The sequence below is a fragment of the Stigmatopora nigra genome, chromosome 14 (genome assembly GCF_051989575.1).
Source record: "Stigmatopora nigra isolate UIUO_SnigA chromosome 14, RoL_Snig_1.1, whole genome shotgun sequence".
Lineage (NCBI taxonomy): Eukaryota > Metazoa > Chordata > Actinopteri > Syngnathiformes > Syngnathidae > Stigmatopora > Stigmatopora nigra.
Window position 1 is genome coordinate 2,182,052 of NC_135521.1, and position 25,886 is coordinate 2,207,937.

The 25,886-nt window shown below is 36.7% G+C and overlaps 1 protein-coding gene and 1 long non-coding RNA gene across 2 annotated transcripts in view; one reads left to right on the forward strand and one right to left on the reverse strand.

Annotated features, from left to right (window-relative positions):
- Positions 1 to 25,886, forward strand: part of LOC144207347 (uncharacterized) — a 166,136-nt gene that overhangs the window by 45,218 nt on the left and 95,032 nt on the right. The gene's annotated exons all lie outside the window — the stretch shown is intronic.
- The window catches only part of aff2 (AF4/FMR2 family, member 2), a 92,956-nt gene that overhangs the window by 10,565 nt on the left and 56,505 nt on the right, over positions 1 to 25,886 (reverse strand). The window contains exons 7-17 of the mRNA XM_077732700.1: positions 25,592 to 25,628; positions 23,897 to 23,957; positions 21,172 to 21,226; positions 13,388 to 13,425; positions 6,240 to 6,357; positions 5,480 to 5,585; positions 5,251 to 5,401; positions 4,184 to 4,399; positions 3,860 to 4,061; positions 2,189 to 3,199; positions 1,161 to 1,276 (exon numbers count right to left, since the gene is read on the reverse strand). Of these exons, the coding sequence (XP_077588826.1) occupies positions 1,161 to 1,276; positions 2,189 to 3,199; positions 3,860 to 4,061; positions 4,184 to 4,399; positions 5,251 to 5,401; positions 5,480 to 5,585; positions 6,240 to 6,357; positions 13,388 to 13,425; positions 21,172 to 21,226; positions 23,897 to 23,957; positions 25,592 to 25,628 (2,111 nt within the window). The remainder of the gene's footprint in view (positions 1 to 1,160; positions 1,277 to 2,188; positions 3,200 to 3,859; positions 4,062 to 4,183; positions 4,400 to 5,250; positions 5,402 to 5,479; positions 5,586 to 6,239; positions 6,358 to 13,387; positions 13,426 to 21,171; positions 21,227 to 23,896; positions 23,958 to 25,591; positions 25,629 to 25,886) is intronic.

The window sequence follows — 25,886 nt, forward strand, 5'->3', positions numbered from 1 at the left end:
GACGCACGTGTATACATATCAGTTGACCATAACATTTCTATTTTTTTTTGTTTTGTTTTTGTTTTATGGTATTTTCAAATGTGATAGCAATAAACATTCGCAAAAGTTTCCAAGCCATGTCACCTAGTAATTATACCTTGGAAGACATGATTTGTACATGAAAGAGTTTAGAAAGTTGAAATGGTCCTTTGTTTTTTATTTACTGGTAGAACTCTAACGATGAATCCCTCAGTTGCCTTATTGTAGCTCCTGTGACTCATATTGTTTGCAACACCACAGATAATATTTTTTTTTATGTTTTTCCTCTCGCTAGAAGCTCTAGGGGGTTGATGCAATGCAAAAGTTGCTGAGCTGGCAGAACAGCACCGCAGGCCTAGACATTAGTGATGATATACAAAACCTGCGAGACAAAACTAATTAGTGGCAGAGTGTCTACGCGCGTGTGCGTTATGGCAATGTGTGTGTGTGTGTGTTCAGAATAATGAATGTGAGCAATATGCATGACAATATGCGTGTTTGTGTGTGGTTAAAAAATGAATGCGGCTTTGTGTGTGGAGTTCAGGGCACTCATGCATCTTTTAGGGTGACAACTACCAGGTTAGCACATGTATATTTTTGCCAGGTATTTTCTTGCAGTTCAGGAAATGCTTCTCAGCTAGTTATTTCTTCTTTTCAAAATTACAACGGCAATTTCCTCCATTTCATTTTCAACCTTAAATTTGCATCATCATGAGTTGTGATAACCTGTCAAAGATCAGAAAATGCCCAAAGTCTTTTAGTCGGATAATCACATCAGCCAGTTTACCGCTACCATAAAAAGCCTCTTGGGCGAAATAAGGACGCTTCACACACAGAGGCATCAGGCGCACAACGTTGAGGGTTCAACTCCAGGTCAGTCCAATTTTCCCTCCCATCTTGCTTGCTATATAATCTGCGATTATGATGAGATTCCTAGTAAATCTCTCTCAAGGCCACATTGGGTTTTATGCAACAAGACGGCCAGCTTCATCTGTTTTTAGGGCTTCGTATGTCGTTTATTTCAGTGTATTTTGTACTGCCTCATGCTTACTTTAACAATCAATACGGTAATTTAAACCTCTTTGCAGTTTAGATTTAAGAAGATTTAAACGGGGGATCCTTTTTTAATCTTTAGTACTTACTCCATTGAATTATTCTGGTGGTTGTGTATTGGAGAAATACATGGTGGAAGGAGCTGACAGTCTTTGTCCAGTTGTAGCTTTTTATTACTGTTGCAAGATGGCTCCATGTGGTCCAACTGGGAAGAAAACCGAAAAAAATATGAGTCACAAAGGAGTGACATGACAAGACAACAGGAACTCCTACACTTAAAGCACTTGAGTTTTTTATACTTATACACCAGTGATCAGTTACTGTTTAGGAAAAAATAATCTTTGAGTGGACTATATACACAATTGAAGTACATCAACAATACACATGAGAACTATAGTTTGACCACATTATTATTTTCAATTGAACTGAATTTCATTTGTGATCACAACTTTGGGAGCAACAATCAAATTAACCAGAGGGCTCTGTTGCACGTCTAATCAAGCACCCTCTCAAGCATTCAACCACGAGGGGACAAGCTGACACCCTTGACTGAGCAATGTTGAAAGAGGGAAAATGCTGCTTTACAAGGGTCAATATTTGTGTGCATAACAAGGAACACTAGACAGGATGATAACATATTTACTGATGTAATCTGTAGAATGTCAAATTCCTTGTTATTATTTTCTTTTCAACCTAGCTTTATTATTAAAAGTACAAACCATTAAATTTTAAGTTTAATTTCAGAGGGAAAACACCTTATGGCATGTGTTATTTGTTGAGAAATAGCACAGTTAAAAATAGTCAATTACAACAATGATCATAATAATAGCCATGTGTGCAGCCCTATTCATCTGCAGTATATCTCTTCATATATTTATTCATGTATTTATGGATTAATTTACGTATTATCCATCTATTTATGTCTAAAATGTGTTTTTCTGTGTCTGTATTCTCACCCTCTTACTACTGTGACAATGAAATATCCCGAATACGGGATGAATAAAGTTATCCAATCCAATCTAATTGCTTGGTTTACTCTTATTGTCATCATAAAAAAATATGACTGCTTATTGGATTTTGCTGTACAAGTTTGAATACAATCCAAAGAATATTCCACCTTGTGTTTTCTCTTGCTCTTGCTGGTGTGCTTCTCTGTGGACGCCACCATGCTTCCACTCGCTGTCCTTCTGTGTTTGAATTCACCATCTCCTCTTTCCGTCCTACCGGGAAGCCTTGGAATAGCCTTCTCCTGTATAGGGGGATTGTCTGGGACCCTGAGCCCCTGACATGCCTTCTCTCTTCTCTCAGCCACCTTGTCTCTTTCACCCAAGTTGTACCTTTCTCTCTCCTCTCTGTCCACCTGCCTATCCCCCTCCACCGATCTGTTACTGTTACATAGCCTCTCTGTATCCTGTTCTAATGATTCATTTTCTTCATTCTGCTGCTCCCCTTTAGGTAACTTTGTTCTTTCCCTGTGCCCTTCCCACTCCCGGTCATTCTGTTTTTGTCTCTCTCGATCTGACGCCATGACCCTTTCGCGTTCTATAACACCCGCCCTAGATAGTTGACCAAAACCCCGTCCTGGAACCCTGTTAAGTAGGCTCAAGTCAATTTTCACCCATAGACTTTGACTCTCAGGGTATTCCGTAAGTGGGGAAAGAGGCATATCTCGCCCCATGCCGAGGTGTGGTGACATGGACACCAAGTTTTTGCAGGGTTCACTTAACCCTCCTGGGTCTGGGACGGAGGTACCGAAAGAACCACTTATGTTGATAATGCCTTGTGTGTTGCAGCTACTACTACTAATGCCAATACCACTAACGTTGATGCTACTATCGATTTTGGCGGTCCCATTGCTACCATCTCGGACACAAATTCCCTTCCCCCCGAAGACTCCGTGACTTGTCACACTGCCGGTTGAGCCAAAACAGGGAAGAGGGGTGGTGTATGAATTGGACTGAGGCTGTGTGTTAATTGCGGGATGTGTTGATTGAAGCGGCAAAGCAGGGATTTTATTGGCTGGCTCTGAATCCGATTGGCATTCCGAAGAGGAGGATGAATCGGTTTCGACAAACTCTCTGGACTTCGGTGTGATTTTGCTACTCGGGCCTCTGTGCTTTTTCTTGTCCTGTAAAAAGAATCAGGGGTGAGGATTGTTGTTGCTAACATGCTGTGCAGGGATGTTGGATGCCTTATATAAGGAGTTTGTTTGAGCATTCACTACACTATTGACTTCAGTAAATGGTTAATCTTTTTCTCATTAAAATCAAGACTTAGTCCTTTTTTCAGCAAAACAATTTCTCCTGCTGGAGTAGGGGTTTTATACCTATAAAATAGTTTTTGAGGGATGGATTGATTCTGACAGCTGAAGGCGTCGCTAGGAAATTCACAGACCTCCACTGATATACATATACATATATACATATATAACAATTTATGTATATATACCCCAGAGGATCTAAATTTTAATCCCAACATTTTTGCTTGCTATGAATTGTCAATAAACAACAACAATATGAATAAAAATACTTACGATAATATTCATTAAGTCTTGCATTCTCCATAGTGCTTATCCTTGTGCAATTTGAATGTGTTTGTTATTCCTCCCTGATTGTATAAATAACATTTTTATCTCTTTATCCCTTTTACAGTTATACTGTCTTTGAAGTGCGATATAAACCCGAGAGATAGCAATATGAAGCTCAAGTGCTCGTTGAATACTGCAAAAAGACACTTCTTTCTGCCATTGTTGCTACAGATGTTCACACACACTCACTAAAACACTAACCTGGTGTACGCTGATGGTAGGTATTGGCACATTGGTTTGCTGGAGTGCTACAGGTTGTACAATTATGTTGTTGGAGTTGGCAGAACTACGAGGTTCTTTCCTGGGAGCTGTTTTTCCACTGGGGGTTTTGCTTCGCACCCTGGAAGTGTTCTGATGCTCCAAAGAGGAAGGGGGGTACATATCCTTTTCCCTCACTGCAGGGCTGTGGACGACATTTTTACACCAGTCTGGTTATTAGGATTTTTTTTTTTAATTATCTCAGAAACCAAGACATGCTTAAGTTTTCCCGGCAGTCATATTGCAGTGTCTTTTTCCTTCCCTTACCTTTGTTGGTTTGATCTATTCCATGTCTGACTCTGATTATCCTCCACACTGTTCGACCTTTCTGTCCGTCTGGGCTGCTTCTTCCCTGTTGTGGTCCTCCTCGGTGTGCTGACCTCTTGTCCAGACATCAGTCCTGGTGACAACCTAATCTTTGACCTCTGACCCTCCCCCGATGCCTTCTGACTGAGTTTGGCCTTGGTCTTTTCTCTGCCAGGGCTGTGAGACACAAACAGGAGATTTTGTCAAACTATTAAATGATTTGAACCGGGATGTTTCATAGCCGTTGACGGCCATAAACGTCAAATGCTTTTGGTGATATCTCTATTTAGTTTCAAAGTTCATATAAGTCAAAGTTACTGTGAGAGTAATGTAAAAACAGTTCATTTTAAGAGCAATACTGGTTCGTATATCACTGTCAAAAGCAACCAATGAGTTGTTGCAGGGGTGTACAATTCATTTTTTTCAAGAACCTTTCTGTTACGGTTTGCCTCTCAGGACCCTTATAGACTTCAAGCCATAAAAATGTATGTATCCATATAATAAATATAAATATATTCATGAGAGAGAGTATAGTATCTAAGAGAGTGTTTAATATCTAAGAGAGAGTTTAATATCTAAGTACTGTTTAATATCTAAGTACTGTTTAATATCTAAGTACTGTTTAATATGTAAGTACTGTTTCATATCCAAGTACTGTTTAATATCCAAGTACTGTTTCATATCCAAGTACTGTTTCATATCCAAGTACTGTTTCATATCCAAGTACTGTTTAATATCTAAGTACTGTTTAATATCTAAGTACTGTTTAATATATAGGTACTGTTTAATATCTAAGTACTGTTTAATATCTAAGTACTGTTTAATATCTAAGTACTGTTTAATATCTAAGTAATGTTTAATATCCAAGTACTGTTTAATATCTAAGTACTGTTTAATATCTAAGTACTGTTTAATATCTAAGTACAGTTTAATATCTAAGTACTGTCTAATATCTAAGTACATTTGACCGGCGACCAAAAGATTGTTTTTTTTTTTTTTTTTAACCAAAGAATAGATTCATTCAATACCAGAAAGCTCCCCTGGCATCTTTGTGCTCCGTTGCTGGTGCTGTGGAGAGCGCTGTTCCAGTGGGCCCGAGGGGTTTAGTTTTGGCTGTTGCACCAACTCCTGCTGCCTCGCTGCGCTGTGGGAATGTTTCCTGACTTCGGTTGACACAACCTAGGCGGGGGACCGTTACAACCCATTAGAATAACCTTAGATGTGGACACTTTTACATTTGTGAGCATGTTTACTAACCTGCGACATGATGATCTTGCTGGGGGGCCACTAAAGGTTTAGTTTGAGCTTGGACCTTGTTCAACCAGCTGTCCAGTTGCCACTTGTTTGTTGAGGACGCTTCAGGCTATAGGTTAATAACATACATATTCCATGTAAAATTCTTCAACACATGGGCATCTTTATGCAGGTAGGGGAGAACGGGTTGGTTGTCAAATGGGAATAGAACCTGCCACCCAAAAATCTATATTTAGTCTTTACATTATTAAAGTACTGTACTTGTGGTCTACACTACTTTTTGTCACATTTTATGGCCTATACTCCAAAATTGTTGAGGTCTTTGTTGCTTATTTATTTATTTATTAAATTATTTATGTCTAAAATGTATTTTCCAGTATTTTTCTGCATTTTCACCCTCTTGCTACTGTGACAATGAAATTTCCCAAATACGGGGATAAAATACTGAATAAAGTTATCCAATCTAATAAATGAATTTAGATAGACAGACTATGTTTAGCTGAATTTAACTCAACTTCATGATTCAAAGAGAATATTCAAAACAGCCCTCAGCGTGATGTAATACAGACAGTTTGACCAACTTATGTCATGTGTGCAAAATCACTTTGATATCAACATGAATTCAATTTGTATTAGGACAAGACAAGGATTCGGGTAATAGAACCCACCACACACACTCTCAGGCAATTGTTGTTGAAACAAATACTGCCAGATGTGTTTGGTAGTTCATAGTTTACAAACACACGAACGCTTGTCAAGGTACCTCAGGGGAATTGGTGCGGGTGGCCTGGTTATACTCGCTGTCACTGGAACTGCTCTCGGATTCGTCTGTGTCCGACTCTGAACTGCTCTCCGATTCACTGCTGCTCCCCGATGCGCCGCTTTAGAGGACAAGAGAGTGGGCAGATTTAATCTACATGTCACAGTCGCAAAACAATAGACGGGGATTGATTCACTTGACACAAGCAAAGCTCCATTCATGTCGTCTTACATTGCTAACAGGGTTACAAGGCAATTTACAAATAGAGTCACTTGCCCTCTTCTGTATCTCTGTCACCGAGTCTGAACTTGACATAAGTCTAGATGTCTCTTGCCTTCATTCATTCAAACAATGCTTGTCACTTTATGCCATCTTTGATCTTGAGATTTGAATTCTTCTAGTGTTGTGATACTGTACAGGCAGTGTGCATACATATTTACTCATATTACCTCCTGACTACCAGTACCTTGAGATAAGAGCTTAATGCGTCCGGGAATAAGCTCGTTTGTCGATTTACTTGTAACTCAAATGAATGTTTGCCATAGAAATGAACTAAAAAACAAATTAATTTGTTCCAACCCTCTGAAAAAACACATTTTTGAAAGGTTTAATTTATCTTGTGGAGAAAAAAAAATAAATTAAACTGAAAAGGGAAATGTTTTGCAGGAAACCTTTTAGCATATTGTTTTTTGCTGAAAATTATTGAACAAATGACCAATTTCCTTCAAACTAGTTTCAATCATATCATACCAATGTATTACAATATTTAAATCACATTAGCATGATCTTTCATCTTGACTTTTTTTCCTCATATTCTCCCAAAAAAGAACCTCTTTTTGTAGAATAATAAGGATTTGAGTTTCCATTATACTCTGGGCTGCCTATTTCTAATCTCATCAAGAAAAAAGAAGTAGGATGAAACCTTATTCACTTTTACTCTAGCCGCCTCCACCAATATTAGCATTAATTAAAAAAAATAAAAAAATCACACCACGTGTGATAATTGCTGAAATGCAATTCTTTTGAAGCAGTTCAATTCTATCTTTCTCCTGCTTTTGCCGGTTCATCCGTCCTTCCACAATCCTTTGAAATGGTCTCCTAGAGGCAACACAAGCGCCGCTGACACAAATTTGAGAACACACAAACGTGCAGAAATAACGAACGTGTGTAGCGCACGCCGTCCGTCCCGCCTGTGTGTGTAATTTCTGTGCAAGGCTGCCGTCACAGCAGGCACCAATCTGTGTGAGCAGTCAAGCAGCAAATCCATCAACTGTTCCTCAGGCAACACATACGCCGGCACGCGCACTCACACATATATGCACGGACACAGGAATTGTGATTTCTTCTATCATTTCTCATATCCCCCTTGCTCTATCCATCCAGCCAGTCAGCCTCTCTCTTTCAATTTTAATACAGTCGCCTCTCACTTTTCACTGTTAGCATGGTGTTAAACTCCACCATACTTGTATTGTTCCAAGATGATGAATTCCACTTCAGTATTTTTTGTGTATGGCACTTTGATGTTAATTGGGAGGTAGTTCTGAGCAAAATTGACCCCAAAAAGCCGTATATGGATGTAAATAAGACAATAGCTATTTCATCTTATCTCATTTTCTGAACCATATTATACTCATTAGGTTTGCAGAGGGTGCTGGAGCCTAACCCAGCATGGGATTTCAATGTTTTAGCTTTTTTTCTTCCAAAAAACGGATTTAAATGTGGCTTTCTTGATTGCCAAACCATATTTTTTCATTTAATTTCTTTTTTAAATTCAAATTATTTTATTTGGGACTGGTTAGCGCATCTATATGGTATATTGGTCTTTTTATTATATCAAAAACACATTGGATTTCAATGTTTGAGCTTTTTTTCCCCCAAAAAATGATTTAAAAGTGTTTTTCTCGATTGTTAGAAAAGACAAAATAAATGTTACATATCAATTATTATGTGTATTGCACTTTTTGTTAAATAAATAAAAAAACTACTACTATTGTATGTGAGCCACGCAGGAGATTCTCCATTGCAACCATTCATTTAAATGCAGTACATAATGGTAGCTACATTCTTTTTTCTCTGCTTTGTGGCTATTGTGGAATACTGATCATTTTTTTGTATGAATACTGTGAAGTTGAAGATTGGGGGGTGTTCAGTCCAACACTCTCCAACCTTTTTTTTTTTTAAATTCTGGCACCATAAACAAGCGAGTGTTGCAGGAACAAGATGAAAGGGGGCTGAAAACATGTGTGAAAGCATTACATCTGGCCCGCCGTGTCCCTCTCCTCTCCTCAGGAATCAGGCGGGCATCAGCCGTCAAACATAATTTAGCAGCGTTGTCTGTGCCAAATTGAAATGCGGCACCAGCTGGTGCAATCTGACAGGCAAGCCATTTGACTGGACACCTTAAATACATCTCTATGATGTCAGGTCTTAAATGAAGATACGCTTTTCAGTTCATCCGGGAGCAAATTGGATCACTTTGTGCCATTGTGTCCTGTTTTAAGATGGACTCTCCTGATAGGCGTTTTCTGACAGTTCATGCCATATTTCTTTTAACGGGGTTATGTGTGTATCAGATCAAAATTCTTGTAAAAAATGAGTTTTCACTTTTGTTTTTTTTTGTATTTTCTATTATAGGTAGCAAACTATTTAAAGGCTTGTTAAATGTTTCATGCTATAAAAATTAAAGACTGTTTCCTGACCATTTCTGTTATAATTTGTATTACAAAAACCTTCTTTTATCTTTCTATTCTACAAAATTAAATTCAAAAACATTTGCAAAACAGCACCAAAAAAGACAAGGGTACGAGTACCCTATAAAAAACACGTCCCTAATAATAACACATGGCAGAGGATACAAAACAAGTATAGAAACAACTAATAAATAAAAAATAAATATGGGCAGTAGACGGGCTACATCCTGAGTTGGTTGCCAACCAACCTTAAAAAAACAAGGCTTTCCCATTTCTTAGAAAAACAAAGAAAATGAAAAAATATATCTATTTTTTTGTATTTAATGACAAAAATGTAAGTAGAAGAATATGGTTAAATGGGCTATTAAAAGGCTGGAAAATGGGATTTAGACAGTTTTGAGGTCAACAATGTCTCTAAACAATGAAACTAAATAGCTGTTGGGTTTATTCTATAATTTCTATAGTTGTCATTTAGGCAATTACTGGATAAATATAACCTATAGCTACGATTAAACCCCCTGACGCTATTCTCATGCAAACTTCTCCCCAATCTGTTTGTCAGGAACAAAAAAAATCTCCAAACATTGTTAAGATCTCAGACTAAAATATGTTTTGGAACATTTCCTCTCCATTGTTTCAAAGTAGAGTCTTTCTGTGATCTGTAAAAATTATTTACAGCGCAGAACTCACTGGCTTAGTATTGCATAAGAGAGAAATATATTGCTTTTGTCAGATTTTCTGAGTGCAGCCAAGCCTTTGGTATGCGCCTGTTGGTTTGTACGATAAAATCATCCTCAACAGGGGAAATGAAAGCCTCACAGCCTTGACAAAGTGAGCCGTTGCTTTGATATGCCCAATGGGCCTCACAAGAACCCAATGATCCTCGTAGGCTGCCGTAAAACTAGTGATAGCCTTGAAGCCATTCAATTCTGCTAAGGTGAAGTATACCATGCAAGTGATCATTACAATGATGAAGAGGGGGGAGAAATCGGTTTAACTCATTGCAGAGGGAGAAAAAAAGTTCTATTTATCACGCTAATTTAAGATTTTAGGCAGACAAAAGTCTAAAGTTCTTATTAGTAACTTTGTATTTCGAGTATTACTCATTTTCGTGAGTTGTCATGGCGATAAATTGACAAAATGTGAAACAAGAAATAGTCTCACCGTTACACAAATATTTTCAGATAAATACAGACCAAAAAACATAAAATGTGTCAGTTGAAAGAGAGGTAAAAATACATATTTAAGTTGTACTTAGGTATTTGTCGCAGACCGAGCCAAACTGTGAAAAAAGTACGACTTATAGTCCAGAAAACACGTTAATTTTAAGAATTAGAAAACATGATGATCGGTGAAATAACAAACTTCACCACAAGACGTACTCCAAAAAAGTGAAAATAGGAAAAATGTAACAATTGATATAGAATTTATAATTAATAAAAGATGTTAACCACTCATATTGCTTGTTGATTTGTTTCCAACTAATTTCCTGCTCTGCAAAATCATAACTAATTTCAGTGGAATAAATTTCATCTAAATGTAATTCAACACATTACAAAGCCATTCAAAAGTTTATGATTAAATGTTGATGACTTCAAAAGGGCCCTTCATTTAATTTTAGATAGGGCAGAATAATAATATTGCTTAAAATAGTGACTCATACAGCAAAAGATAACGAAAAAACTTCTTTTGAAGCTCCATTCTGCCAAGCTTGTTATGTTGAGGGAAATTATTTTGTCAAAGCAAATTGATTGCATAAATATATTTCCATTTTCTCTCCATCAGATATATTTTTTATATTTCTGTGAGCAGATTGCTTTTCAACAATCAACAATTTGTGTAATATCAGTCATATATTTTGTTCCTTCTCTTATTGATGGTACTTTAACAAGATCTTCCTTTATGTGGGTTTACTGTATATTTAAATGATCTACATGCAAACTGACTATCTCATTTCCGAGGTAATAATAACCACCTGTAGTTACTCTTTCAGGGAAACGATTAAAGCCTCCAGGCTACTGGTGTGTTGCCTCCCATGATTCTGTTTGCATTGTGTCAATTAAGCAGCAGGAATAGAAAATACAAAAGAAAGCTAAGAGTCAATCGTTTTTCTCTCCACCCGCCAATCATGTCTCCAATAGACTAAATCGACGAGCCTGTGACAACAATGAATGGAGTGGCTTATAGAGCTAGACAGAGCACGGGTCAGATAAAAAGTAAGATGTAGCAGAGTGTGACACACAGGAGGATGCGGCTTCTCAACTACAGTTAATGGCAGAGGTAAATATAGCCTCTTCAATTGGTCAAAAAGTCACAGTGGTATTTTGGGGATGTTAGAGTGAAGATGTGGACGCCATCTGGACTCAGTTCATCTGTCATCAAATCATCTTCCACTTGGCAAAGCTTCCGCCCTGCACAGCTGGCTGTACAATTTTTGTCTGTATGGCTTTAAATCACTCTTACACACTGCATCATGTGTATTTTGGCACAATTTCACATAAGATCTATGATCTATTTCTTCATTACACAAAAAAATATATAACTACATATGAATGAGTACATTTTGGTACTGTGTATTGAATAATATAAATTATAGGATATATGTTTTATTTTAATTTGGTTCTTTCATCATATGCATCATGGGAGAAAAATATATACCGTATTTTCAGGACTATAAGGCGCACTGCAATATAAGGCTATTTCTTTATCACAAAAAAAATATAATTATATAAATGAGTAAAGTACAGTACTGTGCAGTGAATAATATAAATTATAGGATATATGTTTTATTTTAATTTGGTTTAATTTGGCAGAAAAATATATACCGTATTTTTACAACTATAAGGTGCACACCATTATAAGGCGCACTGTCAATGAATGACACATTAATTTTTCTTCCATATATAATGCACACTGGATTATACGGCGCCCTTTTTGTATTTTGGAGAAAATTTAAGACTTTTAGGTGCGCCTTATCGTCGTGAAAATACAGTAATTGCAATCGAGTTGCAGTTGTCAGAGCAAGATTTACAATAGCTGTTGTATGTATATTCTAACATTGTATATTTAGACATTTTGTGTGAGTGCACACATGTTGGTGTGTGTGTGTGTGTGTGTGTGGGTTTGTTTCTATTGGATATAGCCCTTGGATTGCTTGTAGCAACTTGAGTTGCAGCATCCCTGTGGATACATGTCTGTGTATGTGCCCGCTCAGCTCGGGCTCATTAGCAGTAGCAAAAGTAACACATGGCCCGGGGCACACACAAAAACATGGCACAATCTCTTTAACACACACACACACACCCCAACGTGCATACACATTCAAACACACACACACACACGCAGAATAAGAACACGGCAATTCTAATTCATATAATGCTTTTAAATTCTTATGTACCAGTTGGAGATTGACTTTTTAATGACAGTCAGAATGCATTTCCCTAAACACATTCATCTTTCTCATTCAATTAAAAAAATAATAATAATTTTAATTAATATTGTGTTACGTACAAGAGTGTACATAACATGCACATTAAAATGTATATTGATAAAAAACGCATTTTCAGAACACTTTGGGTTGTGACTATTTGGGTTCGACCTAATGAGTACGATGATGCAAAATGGCAATGGAGTACCCAGAGAAAACCCAGTAAAACCTGGAAAGACCACGCAAACTCCACACAGTAAGAACTGACAAGGAATCGAACCCGCAACCTCAGAAGTGTGAGGTCGACACGCGAACCATTTGAAGGCTACTTCTAAAATAAATAACTTAATGAAAATAAAAGTTAATTATGTAATTAAAAATCAAATTTTGCATTTTTTTGTCACTCCTTTTTCAACAAATTTAATTAAATGCATTACAAACACTGAGCACTTAATTTTCAAACGGATAAACATTATAACTAATTTATATATATTTTTTATGTCATATTTTCTTACTTTGAATCTAATGCCTTAACAAGAGCAACAATAATTATTTTAAAGCTGTGGCTGAAATTTTGTTTTATTTAGCTATCTTATTCAAAAAGAACACAAATCATCCAAAATTAATAGATCATACATGATGTGTGGTTAACATGAACTGATACGCCTCAAAATATTGTAAGCGGGACAGAAATTGAATGGACTGAACTTATCAATCTTAGTTGAAGCCGACAATATTCCATCCAAACAAGCAGCAGAAACTAATTGGGTACATGCAGACAGATGTTCTGTTGTTTATGCATGAACCAACAAAAAGTGACACCTGCTGCTGCTTTGTGAAGAATGTTTGTGTTGCTCCACAATAGTTACTGAAGTTACAGATGTTTGACTTAATTACAGTCACTGTGGCTCCAGATTGCCTGATGGGGGGGATTATATTCACAATAACCTTGGAATAAAAATAGCCCTACTTCTTAAAAGTGCATGCGACAGACATTATTCACCAACAGCAGATTGTGTGTGTATGTGTTTTACCTCGGGGCTGACGCTCGGGCCTTGGGCTTGTCGGATACCTGGCAAAAAAAAGCAGACAAATTTGTTAAAATATGCGAGATGTCAGTAACATGTCAAAAAGAACGCAGCGTCTTTGCACGTCTCTAAATTTTGTAAAAATATGCAGTTGTAAAATAGGAGTTTGGCAGGGTGCAAAGGAGACTAAATGGTGAAACAGATGTTTGAGGTGTAGATATTAACTTTCCAATCTTTTGCCATGTATTTCATATTTTCCAAAGAAACGTGCAGCATTTTTATATTTTTGCTGTGGCTAATGACTCTTAAAATGAGAAAGAGTGAAATTGCTTGTCATTTTCTAAATAGAAAACAAATTTGGCACTCAAACAAGGTTTTTTCCTCCTTTTTTAACCAATCAAAACAGTACATCAGACAAAAACCCACTTTTTTTATAAATTCTGGTTGTGACATCACAACCAGAATTGCTGATCATATTTAAAAATTCTAGTGCTGTGCTAACTATAACTAGTACATCTTGAAGTAATGGTAAAACACACGTAATATTAAGAGAATAGAAAGCCTATGGATAGCATAACAGCAGACTGCTGTTGATATGACATCAACTAATATATAAAAGGAAGCCTAATCAGAAACTCATTTCATTATTAAGCATTTCTGTGAATGGATTTGTGTAAAAAATCAGTTCTACTATCATTTTAGAAGTAACTGCCTGTAGCACATTCAAATGTTTTGCCATGATAGGAAGTAACATCCCACAGAAAGAGGAAAACAACCATCATCAATGCGCTGTAATAGGCAGATAACAGCTGTGCTTACATGCTGACTATGTTAGTGGGATTTCTTATGAATAAAATTAAACTAAAAAAAAGAGAAATACACTCATCTTATTGCTACAAATACACCATACATTTCCCCCCCTCATGATGGCAGAGGACGTCCAATTAATTTTGACGCCAATGACTTAAATGGGTGCCCTTTAAAGGGTTAACAATACAATAATTTTGCACATAATTTGAGTGGAACAATGGAAGACATCACATGTTACAGTAGTAATACTTTCGCTTCATTAGGCCCCATTTTAACTCATCATGGTCTTAATCGGTTAAATTTTCTACTTAGCTACGTCAATTACAAGAACAAAACAAAAAAATTGTGAATTCAGTTACATAATATATTTATCTTCATTTGTTAATCCTTATTTAGACCCTTTTTCTGTCTCTCAAGGAATGATGTGATTATCACCACCAGTGGTTTTGTGGTTCTAATGGCTTGGAGTTGAGCTACAGTCTTGAATAATAAGCCTTGTCAGCTCTGTGGCTCAGGGAGATTTGCAGGGTTCAAGAAAAGCATCTATGCGGGAATATATCCCGCGAGGATTTAAACAACAACACGGCCCGCAATTATTTACTAAATCCAGTAAACATGGCTGCGGCATAGATGACAAGTGGGTCTAAGCGATATTTGCTCTCAAGTGTTACAATTCGGATAGTTTTCAGTTCGGATCGGAATCAGGTTGCTTACAAATGAGGATTGAAATTGATTATGTATCAGTTGCCCAAAATAGCTGCTGAGCAATTGCATATTTTGGCAAATTGTGCAGAAATTCTGCATATTTATTAAGGAATTCTTTATACTTTGGACATTTCAAACTTTCTTACACAAATAACTCAGTTTCTTTGTCAAAAATGACGTGTGGGATAAATGCCACATTTAAAGGGCATGGGAATGTCATTCCTGATTGGCTGAAAGTAGTCAGCAATCCAAGATCATTCTCATTCCAATTTGATAAATTCTAACACACATCCTCGCCAGTGATGTTGCTTTTAAAGCATGCAAAAAAAATCCCTGCAAACGATTGAATTTCTTGTGGAAAAAATTAAATAAAACGCTGGTCGCCAAAGTCATAAAACTAAACGGAAAAGGACGTAGTGCGTGAACATGCCGTCTGTCACTGACGTCACTTTGTAGAAACTGCAATATTCTGGCCAACTGCGAAATAGGATTAAAAAGGACTTGGTTGTGGCTCAAGCAAAGTCCAATCTATGAAATTCATTAGAGTACCTTAGGAGGGCATTAAAATGACATGCTTAATTTTCACTTTGACAAAATTCTTGATTCTTTTTGATCCTCTGGAGTACATAGGAGTGCATTATTGGTCAGGGCCCCAGGTAACTGCCTAGCTTGGTAGTCCATTCACGTTGCCAGGCACAACAACGTGCAAGTCTAAATTAGCACTGCATAGTAAAATTGAGCTCTAAGTGTCTAAGCACCTTGAGAGTACTGGACAAATTAGCTTAATCATTCATTCACACTGTGAAACTAAGCATTAGGTAAATAGAAACACGTTTGAAATCTAATGAGATTTATCATGATAGCTCTACCATAGTACCTTTAATAAGGTTTATTTTCAAATTTGATTGATTATTATTAAATCACCGAAGGTGTAGTGTTTCTGCACTGCGTAGATTTCTCCCTCATTAGAAATGCAAATGAGAATGCGGAAGGTTGTCTGTTTGTGACTGACTGACAACTACTCCAGAGAGTAAACTGTTTTTTTGCCTATTGTTTATTAATAAAACATTTTAATTGCTGAATTTCCGTGGTGTTGAATTGCAATCTGTAAGTTTTTTTTAGAACTCCACTGTGTGACTATTTAAACCAACTAGAATATTAAAGAGCTCTCAGCAGGATGCTGTGCAATACTACAGTACTGCAATCTCAATAATAATTAGATTGTGAGATTACAAAAATAAATCATTGTTACCGTAGTTTCAGGACTATAAGTCACACTTAAAAGTCTTCAATTTTCTCCAAAATAGACAGGGCGACTTATAATCCAGTGTACTTTATATATGGAGAAAAAAACTTTCATTGAGGGTGCGCCTTTTTATGTGGTGCGCCTTATAGTCGTGAAAATACGGTATTTTGTTTAAAAATATCACTACTCTGTCATATAAAAAGGGTAAAGAACCTATTCCCTTACACATGCTTTATTAGTACATTAAGCAAATGAACTTTCAGGTATTTCTCATGTTTTGCTGTGCTTTGAGCTGATGACCAATTTTGATACAGCCATCTGTACCAAATTATTTCTCCTTCAAGGTCAGTTAACGAGGCACTGATCTCCATTCCAAATGCTTCTAAAGACCCAGTTCTACCATTTACTTTATAAAATAGAGTTATTTTTTGTGACACTGACACACTGTCAACATGTTTTAATATTAGCACTGACCCCAGGTTGACCTAACAGAGTATATTTTCCAAGATGTTCCACCAACACGGTGGACTGCAAAAGCCGGTGATTAGAGATTATTTTCCTTTCAGTACAATCCATCCATTTCCATACAAGTCTTCCTGTAAAGGTTTGCAGCAGGAGTGAAAAAAAGCCCACCCTGGCTGAATCAGGGCAAAAAAGCAGACCACATTCTGGTACTGGTTGCCAATCAATCATGGAGTGACTGTGAATGGGTCATTGAGTAGGGAATCGATCTTACAGCAGTTGCATGAAAATAAGCTATGTGAACCACAACGCCATTATTGGCGAGTTAGTCCAAGTCAATACAGTATCTGGTATTGTTGTGCTGGTTCTTGGAGCAACTGGGAATGAGGACAAGTGGAGCAATAAATTGGGTATTAGACACAATGACGTTATGTCTGCAAAAAAAAAATAGTGTTGCTGAATAAACAATGTAACTAGAGAATATGTCATTCCTTGGGATAGGACCAATTTACTCCCAGTCTTAAATAAGGGGACATCGGGGGTAATAGCGGCTTTATTGCTGCTTCAGTTGAATAAAGCAGATGTGGTTTTTAATATGAGTGGCACCAATAGTGGTCCTGGGCAGCATTAGCAGACAGAGGCTAAGGTTAGAAAAATAATACAAAATATAAGAAACTGAGTTTGCATTTATGCTAAGAGCATCTCCATTTTTTTAACTAGATTATGGTGGCTATACAGACTGATTTAAGGAGGACAGTCCTTTGTTTAAATGCCTCATCTGGCGTCTTGCATAGCCTTGACTGGACACTTATATGTCCTATTCCTTTTAACGCTTCACTTAAACGCAACTATACATATATACATACATACATATATCAATATATATGGGTACACGGGTATATATAAATGTGACATGGTGCTAGAAAGATAGTCGTTTTCATCATTTTGCATAGGGCAGATTTAACGTGGCCTTTCCCCGAGTTGGGGGCCTTTTTTTACCAGCTGCAATTGAACTTTTATAGAAAGCCAGAGCTTTTTAGTGTGACCTTGCTCTGACCAAGGTGATCTGTCATCACAGAGAGAAATGTGCAGGCAGCAAGAGACAAAGGACATTCGTGCAGTGGTAATTGGGTTGGTGTTTTTCTTTCAGCTTTTAAAGTCGCCAGGATCGTCTCTTCTTCTTCTCCTCTCTTTCTTTCTCTCTTATTTTTTTTTCTCTCGCTCCTCTTTCCGCCGCTCCTTCTTTCAATTCCCTGCCCTCCTTCCTTCGTGTCTTTGCTCAGTGCAAAAACATATTCATCATACTCCTCTGCTGCCCTCACAGTGCCGCGCCGCAGAATACTAATGACAGTGTGTCTGTGCGTGAGAGGCTGCCAACATTTGCACAACACACACACACACACACACACACACACACACATCTGTGTATTTGATTATGAATGTATGTGTGAGTTGTGTTTTACTTGGGGCTATAAAAGCTTGATAATATAGCATGCACTCATTTGCTATAAGCCTATTAAGTGCATGCACACAAAAATGCCATTGGATTCATGTCAGCCTCTCTCTCTCTCTTTCTCTCTTTCTCTCTCTCTCTCTTTTCTTGCAGTTTCGGCATCCCTCGCTCTCTTCATCTCCTCCTGTCTACTCGGTTATCAGTATGTCTGCTCCGTCTTTGTCTCTCCAGTTGCCTCGTTTTACTTTCCATTCTGTTTATTCTTTCCATATCCATCTTCCACTGACATACTCTAAAGGCTGAAAGTAATCGTTCCAGAACTTTGGAGATATTCACTTTATTTTTCAGGGTGAGCCAGGGAATGATTTGCATATATATACCTTTAATGTTTTTGAGGTTATATACGAGGTATACGGTTAAATACGCAAGTGAAAATGCAAAGTGTAAGGAAATATATCAAGCGCCTGTAGATCATAAAATGAAGTTGGGATTAATATCTTCAGAGCAATATGCTCTGACTCATTTTTATACCTGCAAAGTATGCCACTCCCTAGACTTGCAAATAATTAATTTTTCCTCTAAAATTAATCTATGAATCACAAAAATAACAGCATGTCTAAATTTACATCCTTTAAAAAATGGGGCAATAATTAAAACGTACATTTATGCCCTAAAATTGAAGATTTAGCCAGTTTAAAGTCAAACAATAGTCCCTTTTCACTAATAAATTCATAGAAATGCTTTTACACTGTGCATAAATTGTGCATACATGTCAGATTAATAACGTATGCACACCAATTTTCTTCGCACCACTGTGCCTACAACGAAGGTAAGCAGAATTCATTCTAAAAGAAGCTCATGATCATAAATCTGCACAAACAATATCTCGACTTCCCTATAAATGAGCATTTGTTTTACACATCACAGCAAATGAATTATGGTTGTCAAACCTAAGAGATATTCATAATGTTCTTTATCCGCCTAAATATAAAAGGTTGGTATTGTCAGAAAGCTTGACAACACCAGAAACTAACAACATAGACATTTATCATTAAAGTTGTTAAATGATGCAATAATTGGTTTTCAATTTTTGTCATTTTCATGCACAAATAATGATTTTTATAACCCTTATGTTGAAGGTTGATGGCACCAAAACATGAAGATTCACTGTCAGTCAACCTGATTTAAAATATTGAGAAGAATTGAACATTTATGGCCATCAGTGGCATGCAATGTGTCAAGTATGTTGAATTGACTAAAGGCGTAATAATAATTAAAAATACAAATACTATAACAATTAATAATGATTTAATACCAATTGCATGGCCTGGTGGACTGGTTAAACACTGAGTGTGGCTCCAGTTTCTCAGCTAGCTCTACAATGTCTTGTGTGTCTTATGTCTGTCTTCCTACTGCTACCAAGTCATTTCCAGAATAGTGGAGGTGTTAACTACTTCTCTCCCTCAAAAGTTTTTCTTTTAATGACCTAAAATAGTCACATTAAAGGTGTCAACTTGTGAATAGCAGCTTTAAACTGCACTAAACTGAAACGGTTAATGGACCTCGACCTCTACCACTCACCAATATAACAAATGTGCTAAAATGTAGAAGGAAAAAACTTGTAGCAAGACTACATAAGTACACTAAAGCCCCACTGTAATCAAGAGTGTACGCTATAGATGAGGTGATTATGGTCTCCACTTACCACAATTCTGTAATTAAGAGATCTACTTTCAGCATGATTGTACAAACTAAAGCCACCAAATATAACCTGCCTACATTTATAATTACAATTTCGACGAGCCCGTAATTAGTCAAAATTATATTCTCGACCACCCTGTAATTATTCAATCAGAAGGACAGTTTAAAAAAAAGAAAGAAAGTAAGGAATTGGTCAATTTTCATTAGTATTTCATTGACTCTTTGATTAGCAATGATATGAGTGGGGGGTTGCCACAGTGGTCGGACCCCCACTGGTATCATGAGCCCACACAGATTCTGATTAGTGGAAAGCTAAGCTTTAATGCCAGTTCCCATCCATGTTCACTTCTTTTTTTGCAGGTTCACTTGTAATCAGTGTGATAAATGAAATGGTACATTTGAGTAACTCCATCTCTGAATGTTTGGGAGTGCTAAACTAAAAATAAGATTTATTTTTATTGTGCTATTGAAGCCAATAAAAGGTCACAGGAGAATATATATCACAAAGGAGAACGTTTAAGTACTGCATTTATTTAAGTAGCATTTGTATTTTTAATTATTATTCCCCCTTTCGTCAATACAATTTAAATCAAAATTAGATTACCGTATTTTCACGACTATAAGGCGCACTTAAAAGTCTTACATTTTCTCCGAAATAGACAGGGCGCATTATAATACAGTGTTCTTTATATTTGGAAAACATTTTAAATATGTCATTCATTAAGGGTGCTATTTAATTTAACTCATGATAAATTAGAGTATAGGTGACCAACTGGAGGCTCTGTGCCAGATCTGGCCCTCCACATCATTCTGTATAGGCCGCAAAAGTAAAGTAAAAAGAGTAAAATTCCGAGAATATGGTTGTATTCTATAGTTCATACAAAGTTGTAATGGACCCATATACTGCCAGCCCAGATATAGTATTCACAGGCTTTGGTAGTTAGTAAAATTTAACAGAAAAAGAATTATCAGGCTCAAAAAAGGATTCATCCAAAAAGACTCTTAAATCCCCTTTAAAGTGCTTGGCATTTTTCCCAGTAACTCCCAATAACTCATTGCCTGCTATTTATGTCGATAGACTTTAAATCCATTTTAAATAGCAGTAAGATATTTTGATCAAAACCCCTTGTTAACCCTTCGATGGAGAGGGAAAAAAACCTGGGGACCGTTTGCCGCACAGCTAATACTTGTAAATGTTAATGAGCTAAATGCTGATAGTAGAGGTATGCATGGTTCAATTGATGACAGAAGATAGGAAATTAAAATTAATTGTGGATGAAGGATTTCAGTTGAATACTTTCAGTTAAACTAATTAACCAGATGTTAGGACTGATGCACAAAATACTGCTTATAATTGAATGAAAGACAAAGGATAGCGAGCCAAGGATAGAATACAATCTGGCAGCAACTCACCTGTTGCTCAGTTTCTTCTTCATCACTGCTGATTTTTAGATCATCTTCCAGCATTCTGTACAGAAACAAAAATGTGTTTTACATAATGCAGGCCTAAGCTTGGATGTGGTTTAATACAACACAATGTTAACTACCATTTTCTTTACAGTGCTTTCTTGGCAAATTGATGAACTGCATAGCCTAAGTACCATTGGCTTATGTTGGGGAATGAAGGAAAAGATGGTGGATGAGGCATAACAGTGCAAAAAAAAAAACCCCAACAACAACCAGATGTTCAATCGGTAGAAGGAAGCCATGTTGTTTTTTCACCTGGAAACATTTTGTGTTGACAAGTGCTGACCTTCTGCCAAGATTTCGTCGGTAAAAAGACCGTAGACTTAAAAAAAGAGCCCACTGAGACAGAATTGAACTTCTAATCACTAAAATTAGTTTTCACCCTCCATTTGCAGAAAAATAAATACACGGTATTTACGATATAAACACAACATGTACTTAAGCTTGTGTATTAAATTACCTCCCTGGTAGCAAAATATTCAGTATTTATGTGCTGTGCATTGGCAAGTTCCCATGTTTTATTGCTTTATATAAACCATCCACGCATGCTATTGTTATTTTAAGATAGCACTGCTATTGTTATGACAGGAGAATCCCCTAAAGGGATTTTTACTGCCTTCCCCAACTGCTCTCTTCACTGCTCTCAACACTAAAAAACACTCCCGAGTGTTGTGCTGTTTTCAGATGGGACCGTGCGAGTCGTGAATGAGTGAAGCCCAATGAGAAAAGCTTCACAGATAAGGGCGCAGTGCTGCACATAGGCGAGCGATGATGATAGATATATTGGGATGAATGAAAAATGGAGCCATACTTTATTTCATAAAAAGCCACAGATGGCTTGCGTGAGATAGGGAGGTAAGATGGAGATGATAATGACAGCGGGAAGTGGAGGGCAAGGCCCCCAAGGGGGGGGGGGGGGGGGGGGGGGTGAACACTGGTACAAATTGGAAACAGACTAAATAAAATCAAAAAGCCAGTGGATTGGCGACATGTAGAAAGTGCATTTAATCTTCAAGTGTAGTTGCTGGATGGGTGTTAAGTGTAGTTCAAAATAAAATGAAACTCAAATCTCATACCTTAGGGGCAATTTTAGAGTGTCCAATCAGCCTACTATGCATGTCGGTGGAATGTGGGAGGAAATCGGAGTACCCGGAAAAAACCCACACAGGCCAAGGGAGAACATGAAAACTACAGAGGTGGACTGACCTGGATTTGAACCCAGAACCCCAGAGATGTGAGGTCAACACGCTAACCACTTAATCACAGGGCCGCATTTTTTCCAGTGCTTCTTCATTTTATTTTTTTTATCAATGTGCATTGACTTTGTTTCTCACTAAAATAAGATCGGAATAACATATATGTAGTCCTAAATGAATGAAAGTTTAAGGACTTCTGAAATATGTGATTTATTGTTATTTCCTTTTAAATACATAAACGTTTATAAGCATAAAAATAGAAAATTATGATTATTTTTTCAATTGTTCATATTTTTAGTAAAAATACTGTAAACCAGGAAGGAAAACCCATTTGAGAAACAAAAGAAACCTTGAGAAGGGACCACAGAACAGTTTGAAAAGTTTAATGTATTAAAATGACAATGGTAAATCTTTTTCAAGACTCTATTGCAATTACGTTTGTTAGAGTCTGTAATGTATTCTTAATAAGGTTTCATTGTTTAGTGCGTTAGAAAACGTTGCCAATGAATCCCTCAGTGGTAGTTGCGTATAAAATAAAATGGATGTATTAGCAATGCGCTGACTTTGCAAGCTTTGCAATGTTACATTCTAATAGTATAGAATGCCAATTCTTCTGCTTTCTTAATATGAAGCTTAATAAATGAATAGATTTTCTTTCTACTTCAAAGCAGACTGGGAAATATTCTTTTCATTGGATTTAGCGTAACATTAATTTTGCAAAATTAAATCATTATGCCTGTATGGCAGATTTACAAGCACGGATTCTTTCTTGCCTTGCCACGAATCTGTGTTGCTATGCGAGTGAAGTGAAATGTGGGCTGCCGTCAAAGATGTTGCAACATGCCCCTGGCTCACGTTAAATTAATGTAGCTGCACTTTTCCGCTCTGATCCACGTAATCTTTTTTTTTTCCTTTTCTTCTCTCACCCTGCTACCAGCACTGAATTTCTTCTAGGAGTCAAACTTAATTTGACCTTGTGGCAAACATAACATTGGGTTAGAACAGAAATGGGCAAACTACGGCCCGCGGGCTACATACGGCCTTTTAGGATTTTTAATCCGGCCCGCCGACATTGTCCTAATAATGTTTTTTGTTTGTTTTGTTTTATTTTTCCCCAAGATGGCGCAGTCATGTGGAAGCCAGTGGAAGTAGCGTTGTCCACTCTTATTTGTTTTTCGTGTTTTACAGCCCTTCTATTTTTTACATTTTAATATTCCTTAATACATTTTACCTTTTTACTTGACTTTGTACTTTATACTTTTTACTTTAATGATGAGTGATGAGTATGTTAATACTTTAGTCCTTTTTTTCTGTTTATGTTTCATATGTACTGTTAACGGATGCACTTTTTTATATGTATCTTATCTGTCATATTTTTAAAGTCAATGTGGCCCCCGGGCTGAAAAATTTGCCGACCCTTGGGTTATATATTTGGCATTTGTGTGCATATATGGGTTTAAAAGAGCGATACATACGATTTTTGTGGTGCACTAGGTGGTTTCAACGCTGTCTTGCTTGCGGACACTGTACATCTCTCTGTAACATAAAAATATTTTAGTTAATGCATGTTCTTTTTCTCCATGAATCTCAAAATACATAACATTTGTTTAAACTCAGTATACAGAGAAAGCAAAATGGTAAAGAACATGTCCTAATGTTTATCACCAGCAATTTTATTCAATAAACATAATGATTTTCCGGGAATAATCCACCATCTTTGCCATTTGATTTCCTCCGTGTATTTATTCTCTTGTGTTGCTTTTCTTTATTGTGTAATTTCTCCTTCTTCCTGGATATTGCTTTTGCCAGCTACTTTTACTCCCTCAGGTTACAAGAAAACATTTCCTTTGCTGACTGTGGCATCCACATGAGTCAACTCCCTGCTTTCCTCCCTTTCAGACATATTTTGTTGTGACTCACAGATCCAAACATGCAGTTTAGTGTATCAGATCTTAAGTTCTAAATGAATCTTTTGATATAGACAAGAGTGTCTTGACAGGTGACATAGAAATCACATATCAATCTCTTTTCTGTAGTCCACCCTTTACAGTTATATCATTGTATTTTAAGTGTAGTATTGTACAGCTGTACTGCATCATACTGACAGATCTTTTCTCTAGTATGATGTAGTGTAATCCCTACACAAAATGCCACATAAAATAGATATTGTTCGAAAGATACATCTTTGAAACAGAACAATATTTACTTTATGATACAATCCTTGTATTGATTCTTTTCTAATTCAATTCATATACTTTAAAACTTGATTAGCCTTTAAAATATAAATGTTTTGGTAATTATGGCAACATCCCTCTCTGAATGTGTCACATTCATTTGGAATTACTTTAAGAAAAATGTTATTTTGGTGATACTACTGCACTGCAAAAAAAATAAGATATACTACAATATAGTTATGGTAAAATACTGGTTGTTTGAATCTTACCATTACAAAATGGAGAAACTGTACAATGTTGTCATGTCTCCGTCTTGCTTTCAGTGTTCTAGTATTTTCCAGCACATGGTTTAGGCTGAATGAGACACACCTGCTGTGCATTAGGAGTACTCAGTCAGTATTTGAGGGCTTTTCTTACTATTGCCTCATCTACCATTGTGCACATCCTACCTTTTATCTGAGTTCTTCCACCAACTTATAGTTGTTTTTTTATTGTTACCTTTTTGCATTTTGTGTTCATATTTTTTCTCCCTGACTCGGTTCTGCTGGTTTAGTTGTACTTTGTAACCAATGTAGATATTGTGATGTCATACTACAGTTCACTACATTGCAGATTTTTTCTATGGAATTGTTTTAAATTGTTGTTTATTTTGTTATTATTATTATTTTTAAGTTAATAAAAAGGTGAACATCCATTCTGAAATTCAAATAAAATTTTAAACTATCAAACTCTAATTAGGAGAAAGGGTAAATGGCGTAATGGGATGTCAGCACCACCCAACTGGTTATATATATATTTACTTTTTAACAGTAGTTTGATATAAGAGAACAAAAAACAAACTGCCATATTAGAGACATAGATAGAATATAGTCTTATGGTAGCTTGTTATTAATGTGACAATAAACGATTCATGTTTTCTCCATTTTTGCCAGTATTTTACCGTGTTTTTTCATTTATTTACAGTCCGTCTTTGCACATTAACATCGGAAAACTTACTATGAGTGTTGTAGCTCGAGGTCACATGTTGGGACTCCTAGAATAAAAGAAAAGAGGGATGGAGTAAAGCGGAATGTGTTCATTGAATGAACCGTCAAAGATCATTATTGATTTCAGAGGGTTAGTTAGATTGATTTCAGTGCACACATTTCGGTCTTCATCTTCCATCTATTTGGTCATATTGTAATTACAATTGAAGTGACTTTTGCTATTTAACCGCAAAATCCCTCATGTGGTATAACATGTCCGCTATAATTTACACAAACCCACCGCAAGCTTAGCCCAGTGGCTTTGT